Source organism: Austrofundulus limnaeus, unplaced genomic scaffold, assembly GCF_001266775.1.
Source record: "Austrofundulus limnaeus strain Quisiro unplaced genomic scaffold, Austrofundulus_limnaeus-1.0 Scaffold123, whole genome shotgun sequence".
Lineage (NCBI taxonomy): Eukaryota > Metazoa > Chordata > Actinopteri > Cyprinodontiformes > Rivulidae > Austrofundulus > Austrofundulus limnaeus.
Genome location: NW_013952525.1, coordinates 720,894 through 735,836, shown reverse-complemented (window position 1 = coordinate 735,836; position 14,943 = coordinate 720,894). Strand labels below are relative to the sequence as shown.

The window sequence follows — 14,943 nt, the reverse complement described above, 5'->3', positions numbered from 1 at the left end:
TATCTTATACCTTTTAAATTAATTTATTTTTGCTCTACAGGATATGTGAGGTATCTTGATTCCTGTGGTGCTTCTTCTTCAAGAACAATAAGTTTAAAAAAACATTTTTTTTTTGAAAAGTGATTATTTGTTTTAAAAACTCACATCTTGCTGTTTGTGAAACCCTGCTTTAGGAGAAGAAATACTAGCAAAATACATTAAATGTCGTGTTTTGTTTTTAACCCTTAATAAACTGAAGCCAGGAGGTCATTACAACCCCTCCATCAGACCCCACTGCCTCAGATATGTTCACTGATTTAAGCCTTTGTCTGTTGGTGCAGCTTTCATATCTCAAGTCTTTATCCATATTTTCATGTGTAGGATGTGTTAGGTAAGAAAACCGGAACGCATTTTCATCCTCATGGTTAAAATCTGTATTTTTGGTGAAAACTATAAAACAAATCACTTTGTCAGAACTCATAAAGTTCCTACCACACCCAAACTTGTGATACAGATTATAAAATCTTCACAATGCTTTGCTATCTTTGGATAGTTTATTTCAAGTATTGTTAACTTATTCCTTGAACCAGTTGATTAGTTTCCATCTTTTATTGTGACACCTTGTTAAAGAACTCTAAATGTCTAAATAAAAATCTGCTGTGAAGACGTCAAATCATGTGAAATCTTTACCCACAAAACTTATATTTTAAACAGTCCAGATTTTAAGTCATTAGACTAATTTTGTAGTTACTTTACAGTGCATGTGAGCCAAAACATCAGTAGATGTGATAATACAAAAAGATTATTGAAAAAGAGAAACATTAGAAAAGGTTGATGATGTTGTTTTACCATCCATCCTGCAGGACAGGAGCATGCTCCGGTCACATGATGACACACTCCTCCGTTCTGACACGGACATCTCTCCTCACACTGCTCCCCATGTTTACCTGGAGGACACAGGTTTTCACAACTGGAAACACAAAACAAGACCTGGTTATGACTTTTTACATTTGTTGCCATTTTTTGCACATAAGTTTTCTTCCCTTTTTTTTGGTTCCAAATTATGATAATACTTTTGTCAAAATTGCAAACACTTCATTTAAAACATCATAAAACAAACCATCAGTTTCATCACATTAACTTGAGTTACAGTAATGTTAGATCCCAACAGAAGTCTATTCATCGACTTCATCCAGTTCTTCTCAGTTATGTTGTTCAAAACAGTGTTGGACTGTTTATAACCGAGTCATAAGTAACCCGTGGCTGGTTATAGCCCTGTGAGTTTTTCAAGGATTACAAGAAGCTACAATGGAAGAAAAAAAGCCAGGAGAGTTTTACCTCCTCTAAAATGTCCTCTGCAACATTTATTTGTTATAATCCACAGACTTATCCTGAAAGAATATGCTTCGGTCATTTTTGCAACACTTTTCATAAGCATGCAGTGAGACATGCAGTAGCAGGGTCATACAGTTGGACACATTTGCTCATTTAAAATGAGCAGGTGTATCATTAACTAAACTGTTGTGGTGTTACAATGAGAGAGTTGCTTCCCTGTGATTAGGTGCAGATGGAAAAAAACTATAATTTAGCATATTGTTGACCAGTCCCATGAGTCACTTTCTTCCAGGTTCAGATCTGAGCAGATTACAAAGCAAAAACTGTCCATCTTACCAGGTTTTAAAATCTTATATCCAGCCAAAAAATATTTTGATCTTGTTTTGAGACTGATTTACGAAACAAGAACTGACTGTGTAAGAATAATAATCTTGTTTTCAGAATGTGTAAGATTATTTGTCTTGTTAATCTGAAAATTTGACTCAAATTGCGTCAAACATTTCTGCCAATGGAGTAAGAAAATTTTACTTGGTAAGATTCTTGAAATACTTGATTTGACTAAATTTTTTCTTATTTCAAGAATCTTACCAAGTCAAATTTTCTTACTCCATTGGCAGAAAATTTTGACTTAATTTGAGTCAAATTTTCAGACTAACAAGACAAATAATCTTACACATTCTGAAAACAAGATTATTATTCTTACACAATCAGTTCTTGTTTGGTAAATCAGTCTCAAAACAAGATCAAAAAGACTTTTTGGCTGATATAAGATTTTAAAACTTGGTAAGATGGACAGTTTTTGCAGTGTATGTAATCTGACTCAATTTATGGAAACAAATATTGAATCTATTAATAGTCAGTTACAAGCAGATCTTCAGACATTTCATGGTTGGCTTCAAGATAATCTTTTGTCAGTTAATGTTAAAAAAAACTGTGTGCATGTATTTTCCCTCACCCAGGAGACATTTCAGGATAACAAATCAACTCACTTTTTTAAACAAACCCCTTGATATTGTCTCTACCTACAAATATCTTGGAATTACTTTGGATTCTCATTTGACTTATCGTGATCATGTACAAGTCTTAACCACTAAGTTGAAACAGAAATTATACGTTTATTCAAAAATTAGATCCAATCTGACATCTTCTGTTTCAAATATCTATCTTCATGCCATTATACTCTCAACCATGTCGTACTGTTTACCTGTTTGGTCTCTCACAACAAATGAAATCTTAGAACCCATAGTTAGGCTCTACAACAGGGCCTACAAAATTCATAAAAAACTTCCTGGTTGGACTCATCACTGTACAGTTCTTTCATTGTCTGATGCCTTGACTTTTCAGAATTATGTTTTGTATAGTGGTATTAATTTATATTTTCAGATCTTCCAAGGTGCCAATTATGGAACTCTCTGTGCATTGCTGCCCAAATCAAATTCTGGAAGTGGTCATTCAACTAGATCTGTTACAAAAGGACAACTGATATTACCAACTTTTAAAAACTGTTACGGCCAGAGGTCTTTCTTCTATGTTTATACTAAAGCATGGAATGACATTCCTCAAAACATAAAGTCCATTTCAAAACTACAGCCCTTTAAGAAGAATCTTGTCTGCCATCTGCTGGACACTTTTTGTTGTTCTCATATTTAGACGTCCTATTTTGCAAATGCTGCCTTCCTGAAATTTGGTATGCTTGTTTGTCTTTGTGTCTATGGTGTAATAATAATGATGTGATTGTGATGCTGTATTTCTGAGTGTTTTATGTGCTGCAGAATAGGAACCTGCTGTAAAACAGCAATCATGCTGAGTCAGGCTTGATTTTTAGTAATCTTTTCCTGTTGAATCAATAAATCAAATCAAATCAAACAGTGTGCAGGTTCTAAACCAGAGAGACCAATCCTGGAATCTAAAAACAAAATCTAAGCATTAAACTTGTTTCTATAAAGTCCACCCAGTAAACATTTAAATGGCTTCTTGCTGTTTGAATTAGAAACAGGAAACAACTTCCCACTCGCCCAGCTGACTTACAAAGCTCCAGTGTATCCTGGCAGGCACTTGCATTCTCCGGTGACATGGTGACAAGCAGCCCCGTTCTGGCACTGGCATTTCTGTTGGCACCCATTCCCGTAGGTCCCCAGTTCACACTGGGCCTCGCAGCGCCACCCTCTGTATCCAGGAGTGCAGATGCAGGCTCCAGTGATAGGGTTACAGAGGGCTCCATTCTGACACTGACATTTGTTGCTGCAGTGGGGTCCCCAGTGGCTGCTGTCACACGCTGAGAAGATGAAACAATAAAAAATAAAAATTATAATTGATGTAAATTGATGTAAAAACCACCAGTTTTAACTTGAGATCTGGGTTTGTTTGAGAAACATACTCTGGAATTTTTAGATGGTTTGTTTAAAATAAACTTAAAGATTGAATTTAAAAAAGAAACGGGGATCATCAAAATGAACGAGAACTGCTTCTGCTCCCTTTTGTCAGTCTGATTATAAAAGTCAAACATTAGTGAGGCACCAAGTTTAAAATAAAATGTTTGAATTTAAAATTTAAATGCTTTAATCAGCAGTTTGGCTACTAAACTTCTCTCCATCACTGCGTGAGGCTTGAGAGCTCTTTTTGTAGGCCTTTCATTTCTGGGGAAAATTATGGGAAATAAATAAGAAGTAAAAAAAAACACATTTTTTACACTGATTGTTGTCACTTAGAATGCAGTGAGAGTAAAGACGTGCATAGAAAACTGATTGACAAGGTACATGTGGAACAAAACTTAAAGGGCCAAAATCACACCTGAGCAATGCATGCCACTAGTTTCTCCATACAGGAGGCGTCTTGAAGCTGTCATTGACAACAAAGGCTTTTGTACAAAGTATTAGATAAATTTCAGTAAGTGTGTTCAATACTTTTTCCCTGTGCCATTCCACATTATTACAAATAACTTCATTTCTGGACATTTATGGTTTGATTTCTTTGTATGTATGGATCACTTGGGTTGTTACCAACATCTGGTGAAAATTTCATGTCATTAGCACCTCTAGTAATATATTTACTGAGAAAAATGTTGACGTGTTCAATACTTATTTTACCCGCTGTATATATACACAGATACATGTAATATACAAATGTTATATATTCCTTTTGAATAACGTTTTATTTCTTAGGGTTGAAACCAAAGCAGGTTGCTCATGAAAAAAAAGCCAACCTTAAGAAAACTAGTTTGAAAATCATCTCAATCTAAAGTAATCAGAGACAATTACTGTGTGGCCCGACCCAAATAACTCATTAAGCTTTGATAATGAGCCGGGTTCATTAACCAGCTGCTGAGGTTAGCCTCAACGAGACCACACCTACAACGTTACAGGAGAACATATCAGGATCCCATGGCCCTAAAGACAAATAAATTACAAGGGAAAACTGGAGAGAGTGGAGAACACACCAAACCTCTCATTATGGGTCTCTGCATTATGGAGGTCTATTTTAAGTTCAGGGAAACATGACATTTTTAACAAAAAAAAGAAGGACAGATTGTTGTTTCTGACAAACTTTATAACTGAAAACGTGTTAATTTTTGTAGTCATTTAGGATTAAGTTTTAAAAACTTACAAAATATTTAATATTTTTTGCTAGAAATAATACAAATCATTGCAATTCAATATTCAATCAAATTTTGTCACATTTCTCCTGCAACACTAGATCTGCACAAGTCCTAACAGCTGATGTTTTTCATTAACAAAACTGTTCATATTTGAGGGCCTAGCTTGGGAATACTTTAGGATCCAGGTACAATTAGCATGAAAATAACAAATGGCTAATTTTACAACAAAACTATGAAATAATGAAACTTTTATTGCAAGCAGAATATAATTGGACAGGATTGTTTTGTACATCACAAACAATTAACCTTTTCAGGAGATCGCTGTTTGATTGTTAATGTTTAGTTTTTGTAAGTTTCCTACTTTCCAAAATTTTTAAAATCGTTGACAAATATTTTCTTCTTTGAAATACATTAAAATATTTTCTGTTCCTTCAAAAACATTGTTCTTTTTATTATATGCTCTATTATAGCTGTGTTATATTACTTTTAAATGTTAGTGAACCTTTTTATTTCAGCTACTCTTTTGCTACTTTGCAGCTTAGAGAGCTGATTGCTGCCTTTCACCTTTAGAAATTGTTTATCTACTTTTAACAAGCGGTTTGTTACCTTTAGCTATTGGTTTGATAATTGTAGCTTTAAACAAGCCTCACAACTTTTTGAGAGCCTTAAGGTTACTTTGAGCATTTTCCTAACCTTCTGCTAGCTTTTAGTCAATCCTTTGGTGATTTCATATAGGGTTTTTTCCCCCCAACTTTTAGCTTTTTCTTCACCTTTTTCCACATTTAGCTTTTATCCATTATTAAAATTTTGTTAGTCTTTTGTTAGTTTTACTTTTTAGTTAGCCTTTTTTTTTACTTTCAGCTTCTAGCAAGCCTTTTTCTACTTTGAGCATTTAACAAGTATTTTGTTACTTTAAGATAGCTTTTTGTTTTGTTCAGTTTATAGCCGCCATTTTCCTATTTTGGCCTTTCAGTTTTCCTTTCGCTGCTTTTACCTTTGGAAATTGTAATACATTTAGTTTATTAACTAGACCTTTGCTACTTTAAGCTAGCATTTGTTGCAACCAGCGTTTGTATTTTAGCTAGTGTTGTGCTTGTTTTTAGCTTTAACAACTCAGTTTCAGCTTCTTTGGCAAATTTAAATAAAGCCATTCAGTGTTTAAAACACATACTGCATTTTAGCAGAAGATTTGATATTTGCAATTTTAAATGATAAATGGCTTGAAGTTAAATACAGCACCTTATTAATTCCCTTCAGACTCCAAAGCACTTTACATTTCAATCATTCACACACTGATGGTGGTAAGCTACACTGTAGCCACAGCCACCCTGGGGCACACTGACAGAGGTGGGGCTGTCATGCACCTGCACCACCATCAGTAGGCAAGGCGGGGAAGTGTCTTGCCCAAGGGCACAAAGACTGAGACAGATGGAACGGGGGATTGAACCGGCGACCCACCAGTCACAGGACAACTCCCATAACCACTTTTCCACAGCCGCCTAGTTGAATATTACAGTTAGTTGAATGATTTGGTCACCACTGGGTCTATGATGACATCTGAACAACCCGTCATCTGGCAGTAGTTTTTTAAAACGTTTGCTCTGATCGTCAGAACACAGGGTGTTGGCGGACTAATATAAATCTGTTCTGTGAGCTTCTACAGCCTGAGGTCTGCAGCTGACTGTGGTTTCCCTGTACTGATTAGAATAAACACTCGGCAGCTGCAGTAGAGCTACTGATTGCATGATAATGTCCTTGACCTCCTTTGTTTTTGTGTTTGAGCCAATAGTCTTTTTTTTAAAACTCTGGTTAGATGATAAAAACCTGACATAAACATTTACCACAAAGCAAAAATACTCCTATGCTCAGCATCTGCATGCTATTTGCAAATTAGCAAGAAAAAAAAAACAGTCTACCAAACAACACTATATCCTTTTAAACTATAAGGGTGATCTTTATCAGTCCTTTCATTAGATGCCATGATTATAGCAATGTTCTTTATTCCAGGGTAAAGAGTACCAAGCCAAAACGATTCACAGTAAGCACGATGAATAACAGTATCATTTATTTTTACTTGAATGGTAAGAGAAATAAAGCATGTGTTAATCAGTGGGAGATACAGGGAGTTGGGTTACTGGATCCAGGTAAGTTTTGTTGTAGACAAAGTTAGACAATAAATAGCAATGAAGTGCTTAGTAGTGTGTTTTTCTTTCCAGGTGTGCACAGGACAAAACAAAACCGTGAGCAGGCAGAAAACAAGCTCTTCTAACCTTTTCTTAACTACCGGTATGTACAGTACATCACTAGAGCGAGCCCTACTATTCCACCCACTGTTTGCATCACCAACAGGGCAACAACTCACAGTCCACAAAGCAACTAATTGATTAACAGCAAGTTCAACAGGATCTGTGTCAAACATTGCTTGTAATCTTTTTACAATCAATTAATATGTGTTCATTTCTTTCAACAATCATGTAAAACAGAAAGGCCAGATTAAAGTCACCAAACAACATCTATAAGAACCTTTACAGTCATATGGACATGAGACAGATCAACTTGTACCAGAGTGATGGGAAGAGAAAAGTAAACAGAAGTGAATAATGAGCTTAGATCCCAGTTAATAGGCTAGTGTGCACAAACTGTTGCTGTTTGTAGGTTTTTTTGTGAAATTCAATTCTAAAACTTTCATTTTACAAAATGATAACTTTATTAATGTGAGATTTTATAATTTACACAAAGAATGATTATCTTTTTTGGTAAATACCTTTAAATACCCTGCAAAAAATGTAATGTTCTACAGAACCACAGCTATTTGTTATACAGTGGGGTGCAAAAGTTTGGGCAGCCTTATTAATTTTCCTGATTTACCTTTATAAATCACTGATTGTTTGGATAAAAAAATCTGTTAAATATACCATATAGGGGACAAACATTAAAATATTTGAGAAGTGAAATGAAGTTTATATGATTTACAGAAAATGTGCAATAATTGATTAAACAAAATTAGGCAGGTGCATAAATTTGGGCACCAAAAAACAAACCTTAACTCAATACTTAGTAGCTCCTCCTTTCACAGAAATAACAGCCTCTAAACACTTCCTACAGCTTCTAATGAGAGTCTGGATTGTGGCTGAAGGTATTTTAGACCATTCTTCTTTACAAAACATCTCTAGTTCACTCAGGTTTGATGGTTTCTGAGCATGGACAGCTCTCTTTAAGTGACACCACAGATTTTCAATAATATTCAGGTCTGGGGACTGAGATGGTCATTCCAGAACGTTGTACTTGTTTCTCTGCATGAATGCCTCAGTAGATTTTGAGCAGTGTTTAGGGTGGTTGTCTTGTTGGAAGATCCAGCCCTGGCTTCAACAGCTTCGGCTTTGTCATTGATTCCTGGACATTGGTCTCCAAAATCTGCTGATATTGGTTGGAATCCATGCATCCCTCAACTTTAACAAGATTCCCAGTCCCTGTACTGGCCACACAGCCCCACAGCATGATGGAACCACCACCAAATTTTACTGTAGGTAGCAGGTGTTTTTCTTGGAGTGCTGTGTTGTTTTTCCTCCATGCATAACGGCCCTTAACTCTATTTTAGTTTCATCAGTCCACAGCACCTTATTCCAAAATGAAGCTGGCTTGTCTAAATGTGCTTTAGCATACCTCAAGCAGCTCTGTTTGTGATATGGGCGGAGAAAAGGCTTCCCTCTGCATCACTCTCACATACAGCATCTCCTTGTGTAAAGTGTGCTGAATAGTTGAACGATGCACAGTGACTCCATCAGCAGCAAGATGATGTTGTAGGTCTTTGGTGCTGGTCTATGGGTTGACTCTGACTGTCCTCAACATCCTTCACTTCTGTTTATTGGAGATTTGTCTTTGTCTGCCACTTGGAGCCTTGACTTGAACTGTGTCTGTGGTCCTCCATTTTCTCACAATGTTTCTCACAGTGGAGAATGAAAGCTGAAATCTCAGCGATAGCTTTCTGTATCCTTCCTCTAAACCATGACACTGAACAATCTTTGTTTTCAGCTCATTTGAAAGTTGTTTTCAGACTCCCATGCTGCCACTCTTCTGAGAAGATGCAAAGAGGAGAAAAACTTATTAATGCCCCCCTTAAATACCCTTTCTCTTAATTGGAGTCACCTGTATATGGAGGTCAAGGGTCACTGAACTTACCAAACCAAATTTAAGTTCCAATAATTAGTTCTAAAGGTTTTGAAATCAATAAAATGACACCGGTGCCCAAATTTATGCACCTGCCTAATTTTGTTTAACCAATTATTGCACTTTCTTTAAATCATATAAACTTCATTTCACTTCTCAAATATCACTGTGTTTGTCCCATATATGATATATTTTACTGATTTTTTTTTATCCAAACAATCAATGATTTATAAACCAGGAAAATTATCAAGGCTGCTCAAATTTTCGCACCCCACTGTATTAGTGAATGTGAAATAACAGCCATTATCATTTTTTTTATTTCTGTAGCTATTTATTTGTTAAATTATTTTTCAGCCACTTTATAATTACACACTTTTTAAGTTAATAATTGTGATAATAATCGATATTGGACGATATGAAAAAATAAATCATGATCTTTTTTTGCCACATATTCTAGCCTTATATGGAATGAAAGAAGAAGTTGCAAAGGTTGATTTATGAGATTTGTAGTTCTCTCGGTTTCCTTCTATTAACTGGTTATCAATTTGGATGTTAAGGTTAAATAACTCATCTAACAAATCAGATTAGTCTCTGGAGGCAAGACTTTCAGTTATTCTGAGAGAGAGAACAAACATGCTTTTTAAAACATTCTCATTGCACCCAGTTTCTACCATCAAAATGCAGAAGTTTATGGAATCATCTGCAACTGAACAACTCCACCCGCCCCATGGAGTGGATGTTCATAATACTTGTGAAAATCTAAAAGGAAGTTAGTAAAGGATAGTGGTTCGAGGGAATTAGCATTTACCTCTGGGTTTCTTCTAGTGTGGCTCACCTTCAATGCCAACTTTGTTTGTCTGCTGCATGTCAAATCCTTGCTGGGGTGTAATCGCCAAGCACTTTTGAATTTGCAATTCTACATAAATTATATAGCATCTTCTAGACATGATGAACAAAAAAACTTTGCCTCCATCTCTAAGAAGGATCCCAGCTTGTTTACGCCGTGACCCGACCCCACTTCTACGGAACAAGTGCCGTGATGTGGTGATGATGACATGTATGATGCACTTTACTGGTGCTTCTCGGGCTGTGCTGAAAGGGGTATTTCATGTATTTTGTGAGCTGTGTTTAAATGTTGATTCAGTACAGAATTTTGGTCTCCTGTGGTGCATATATGGTTAGGGTTAAAGTTGGATTGGATTATATACAACTCTAACCCTCAGACCAGAACGAGACCTTAAATGGGCCAACAAAAATAGATCTTTGAACAGTCAGAAGGAAAAACAAAAGGCTATTTCTCTTTTTGTTCTAAAAAGTGGAAAGAATTGCTATAAATGAACACATTCAAGACCAAATTTATCTAACTATATCAAAATCTGTTTTTAATAAATTGAAGTTTAACCTGTTCTTGTCTATTTTTAATCAATGTTTACATGCACCTTATCAGCTTAACATGGACATCTACTACTATTCTGAAGTTGTTCAAGTGATTAACAGGCTCTTTTTATTCCTCCTGCATTAGTGTGCTTCACCCTAAGTGGATAAAAAGTGAATACTTCTCTTTCCTCGGGCAGTCTGGCCCCGTCTTACTAACAGGGGTGAAGGCCAGGGAGGGGGATGTAAGGGGACAAAGAGGAGGAGGAGATTTGAGATACTAAAATGCAGATGTAAAACCTTCCTGCATTCAAGTCTGCCATCTTGGTACCTTTGTGAAACTTGACCTAGATTGAAGAAAGGCCAAACTCAAAGAGCCTGGAGCTCCTCATTCACTTCCTGGAGAACAGATTGTTCTCTTTCACTGGCACTATTCAAGACGACTGGGAACAAAAAAAGGCTGAACTGTGGCAGTGTTCAGTCAAGAGAGGATGCATCAGCTTCTAATAGAAGATCTCGTGTATTTTTTTGTTTGTTTGACGTCAAAATATTCAGCAGTAAGGAAGAACATTAGTGTTATCCAAAGTTCACTGAATTAAAATCCATTAAACCAAAGCTTTGCAGCTGTGTCTTCAAAACATGTTTTTAAAAAGTGAAACAATAAAAAACTGTCATATCTTAACACGAACTGAGAGTTTAAGGAGAAAAAAGTCAGTAAGGATAATCCAGTAATTTGAGCTGCCAGCTGTTGAGATTTGGCACCAATCTTACGTTAAACACTGTGAAGGATTGAAGAGGAATGTTTTTGTGTCTGTTTAGTGATTACCAAGTCTACCCGGAATAGAGACCTTATGGGAACAGAAAACACTACTCACAATCATTTTCCCCGTGAGAAAAAAACATCTGTAGCGTTTCACCAGTTTTCCCTTGAGTTTCATGGTCAAATTCTAAATAAAACTATCCCACCATTAAATGTCTGTTTGTCTATAAAGATGCCACTGTCAAAACAAAACACTGAACCTGAACCACAGTCACAGTTTATGTGTCTAAATGTGTACTTAGTTTTTGTTACATTTTCAGGACCGACCGACCGACCTACTTACTTCACTGTTCACTACTGTAGCTGAACATGTTTATATAGGCATATAACCAAGAAACATTAAGGCATGTACTGGTAATGGTTAAGGTTTTGGCTATATGCTATAAAAATGAACAGAAGTCAACACAGTGTCCTAATACGATAGAAATACAAATGTGTGTGCATATGAAGTATTTATACTAGACTGAGCAAGACAAAGAAGAGAATAATTGTATCATATATCAGGGTTATTCAACATCCAGCCCGCGAGTGACCAAAGTTCGGCCCGCCAATTGGTTCATTCATCTCTTAAGCCCAAACCCCCGGTCTTCCACTTTAATCACTCTGTTATTTTATTTAGACATAGACATGTTTGGTGTCAACAGAAATGTCAATCTCGGCTATAAGCTGATAAAAACAATTTCAATGACAGTTAAAAGCAGTGGAAGATAAAACTATGAAAATAAAAATAAAATTAGTTTAAAAATTTGGCAAGTCAGAGATGTCAAAATATTATTTGTGGCAAATAGGAAGCATAATGTGTTCTTTTTTTGTTTTAATATCACTATTCTTATTATAGGGTTCTGTTGTGTTCATGATTAAATGCAGCAAACTATTTCAAAGGTAACAGATCTTTGTAATACTTGGTTTATTTACACAATGACTTTAATTTCTGGATGTTCGGCCCCTCAGCTGTTGGCCTGCAGTGACAGTGGGCCCCAGAGCAATTTAGTTGAACAGCCCTGTCATATAAGACATAATTTGCACTCTGACATATAGAACATGATGCTACTATTCTTGAAGTTGATTTTGTACCTTACTGAGCATCTTGTCTTTATATGTAAAATTACAAGCTCTAGTGCCCCAAGTCTTTTCCTGCTACACAGTTTGGGGTGCCTATTATTCTAGCTCTGAACACAGACGTCATACATTCCTGTTGTTATTTAAGCTGACCCTCAGACATATTGTTAGGGCTCAGTGACCTGTATTATACACTCGGTTCATTACTCTGTAGAATGTAAGACTTGCTACTTAAAGGAAAAGGAAGAATGAAGGTAGGCTGGATGGTGAAATCTCAAACCCACAAAAGACAAATATTGAGCTAGTATGCTGAAGCATATTAAAAAATTAAATGTTTTTGAAAATTAATAAGAGATTTTTATGTACTTCAGAATTCATACAACTAAAGATATAGAACTCCTTGAAGGAAAGCATATTGCCTGCACCTTTTATGTTAGCTCGGTGTGACCATGAAAAACAGTAATGGATAGTCCTTGAGCCATCTTAATCTTGGTCTTATCATAACTGACTTAATGGCAGCACAACGGCTCCATGGTTAGCACTGTTGTCTCAGAGTAAGAAGGTTATGGGTTTGATCCCCGGTTCAGATCTGGGGTCTTTCCATGTGGAATTTGCATGTTCTCCTAGTGTTTGCATGGGTTTTCTCTGGGTACTCTGGTTTCCTCCCACAGATCAAAAACATGTACGTTAGACTACTTTCAGATCCAGGTCTCCCTGTCAGGTTTAGTGGTGCAGAATGAACCCAGATCCGGATGGAGGATGAGTACAAATAAAAATATTTACTAAACAAAAATAAAGAGCTGACAGGGCAGCTAAATAAATCAAAACACAAAAGAGCTAAAGGGAAACACAGGGACAAGAAGACATTAGGCAAAGCCATGTAATGATCCAGCAGAGAATGAACAGGAGAGAAGAGTATTTATACACACAGAGGAAGAGAGGAGATGAACAACAGCTGAGGAAGACTAATTGGAAGCTACTGACAGGTGAGAGATAATTGAACAGGTAAACAGCAGGAAACAGACTGAGGAGAAATGATGAGCAATGACACAACTAAATACTGTATTGTCATCACACAAACAATCAAAAACAATGGGGTTTTGGTTTGTTTACCTGTTTGAATTGGGCCTTTGATTAGTGGGATGATCTGACTAACAGTCAATGATGTCCCATGAAATAACTAATTAGAACTAAATGTGCCGGAAAAATTAATATTTGAAGATACAAGAGCAAGGTAATTATGATACTGATATGATATTACATCTGGTTGCACATATCTTTGCAGAGAACATATTTCTTAACAAACAGGATACCTACATGAGGAATAAAGTTCACATGTGATAATATGGCCTCATACCAAAACACCAAGCCTTGTCTGTGTAGTTTAAGGACCTACATAAGACAGGATTTACAAGTGAAAACTTAAAAAGGAAGCAGTAACACAATACAAGTCTGTTTTTCCATTTTTAAGCTCTGAGTGCTTTTACAGAAAAACAGACTGTCTCACACAGACATGATTGCTAACAGCAGCTGGAACACTTACCACTGGAGCAGTTGGAGCCCCCCCAGCCGGGCTCACACTGACAGGTGTTGGGTGCCATACATCGGCCATGGACACAGCTCTCTGCGCAGTGGGCTGAACATGGAGAGAGAAAGTCAGGCCACATGTTCAAGAAAGAAAAAACACAAAGGAACACTGAGACTAGTTTTAGTGAATTAGTTTTCTTAAAAACATCAACAATCATAAAATGTCATGTCCTCATTTAATCTGACATCAAAAGCATAATTACCTGAGTTATTGTGTGAATGCTGAATGGTTTCCTTGTTAATTTTTTCTGTATATTTTGGAAATCCAACTACTTACTTCATGTTATTTTAACCATTCGTACATTATAACAATCGGCTCGAGTGTGACTACTGTGCTATGGCTTTTTTATTACTATTATTATTTATTCACAAAAAATCCATAGAAATAAATAGAGATGTCTTTAATTCTTTCAGAAAACATTGTTCACTGAATTCTTCTTCTTGTCTTGTTCTGTTTGTGTTGTCTTATTCTTCTTTTATCATTTAAATACTATTTTGGTCATTTTATCTTTTAGCTACAGTTTTGCTAATGATAACATTAAATTCTAGTTTTGAACATTTTAGCTCTTATCTATATTTTTGCTCATTTTAGCTTTAAGCTACTTCTGCTAATTTTACATTTTAATTACTATTTAGCTTCTGTTCTGCTTGTTTTAGGATTAGACACTATAGTTAATTCTTTCTTCTACAAATTTCAGCTGTTATTCAGCACTCCGTATCCAATGTGTGTTTTTACAGGAAATGCATGTTTTTTCTATTTATAATTTTTTTTAACTACCTAAACTTAAAAATTATGTCAGGCTTTGCTGACCAAGTGAGTTTTAAAATTTATCAAATTTGAGAAGTGGAACGAGAAGACTTTCTGTCTTGAATGTTTCTGTTTTGGTTCTAAAAGGAAAATTTCAGGATTTTTGTTATTTCTTCAAATCATTTATTTTCCACCGGACTAAGCAGAACATTGGGTCTCATGCAAAAACCGTTCGTACGCACAGATTTGTTCTTAAGTTGTGCGTACGAGTGATTTAGG

General features: G+C 36.0%; 1 protein-coding gene across 1 annotated transcript in view; it reads right to left on the bottom strand.

Moving 5' to 3' along the window:
- Nucleotides 1–14,943, bottom strand: part of megf10 (multiple EGF-like-domains 10) — a gene marked incomplete in the record, with an annotated part of 88,699 nt that overhangs the window by 43,205 nt on the left and 30,551 nt on the right. The window contains 3 exon segments of the mRNA XM_014015086.1: nucleotides 829–949; nucleotides 3,343–3,589; nucleotides 13,873–13,965. Of these exon segments, the coding sequence (XP_013870540.1) occupies nucleotides 829–949; nucleotides 3,343–3,589; nucleotides 13,873–13,965 (461 nt within the window).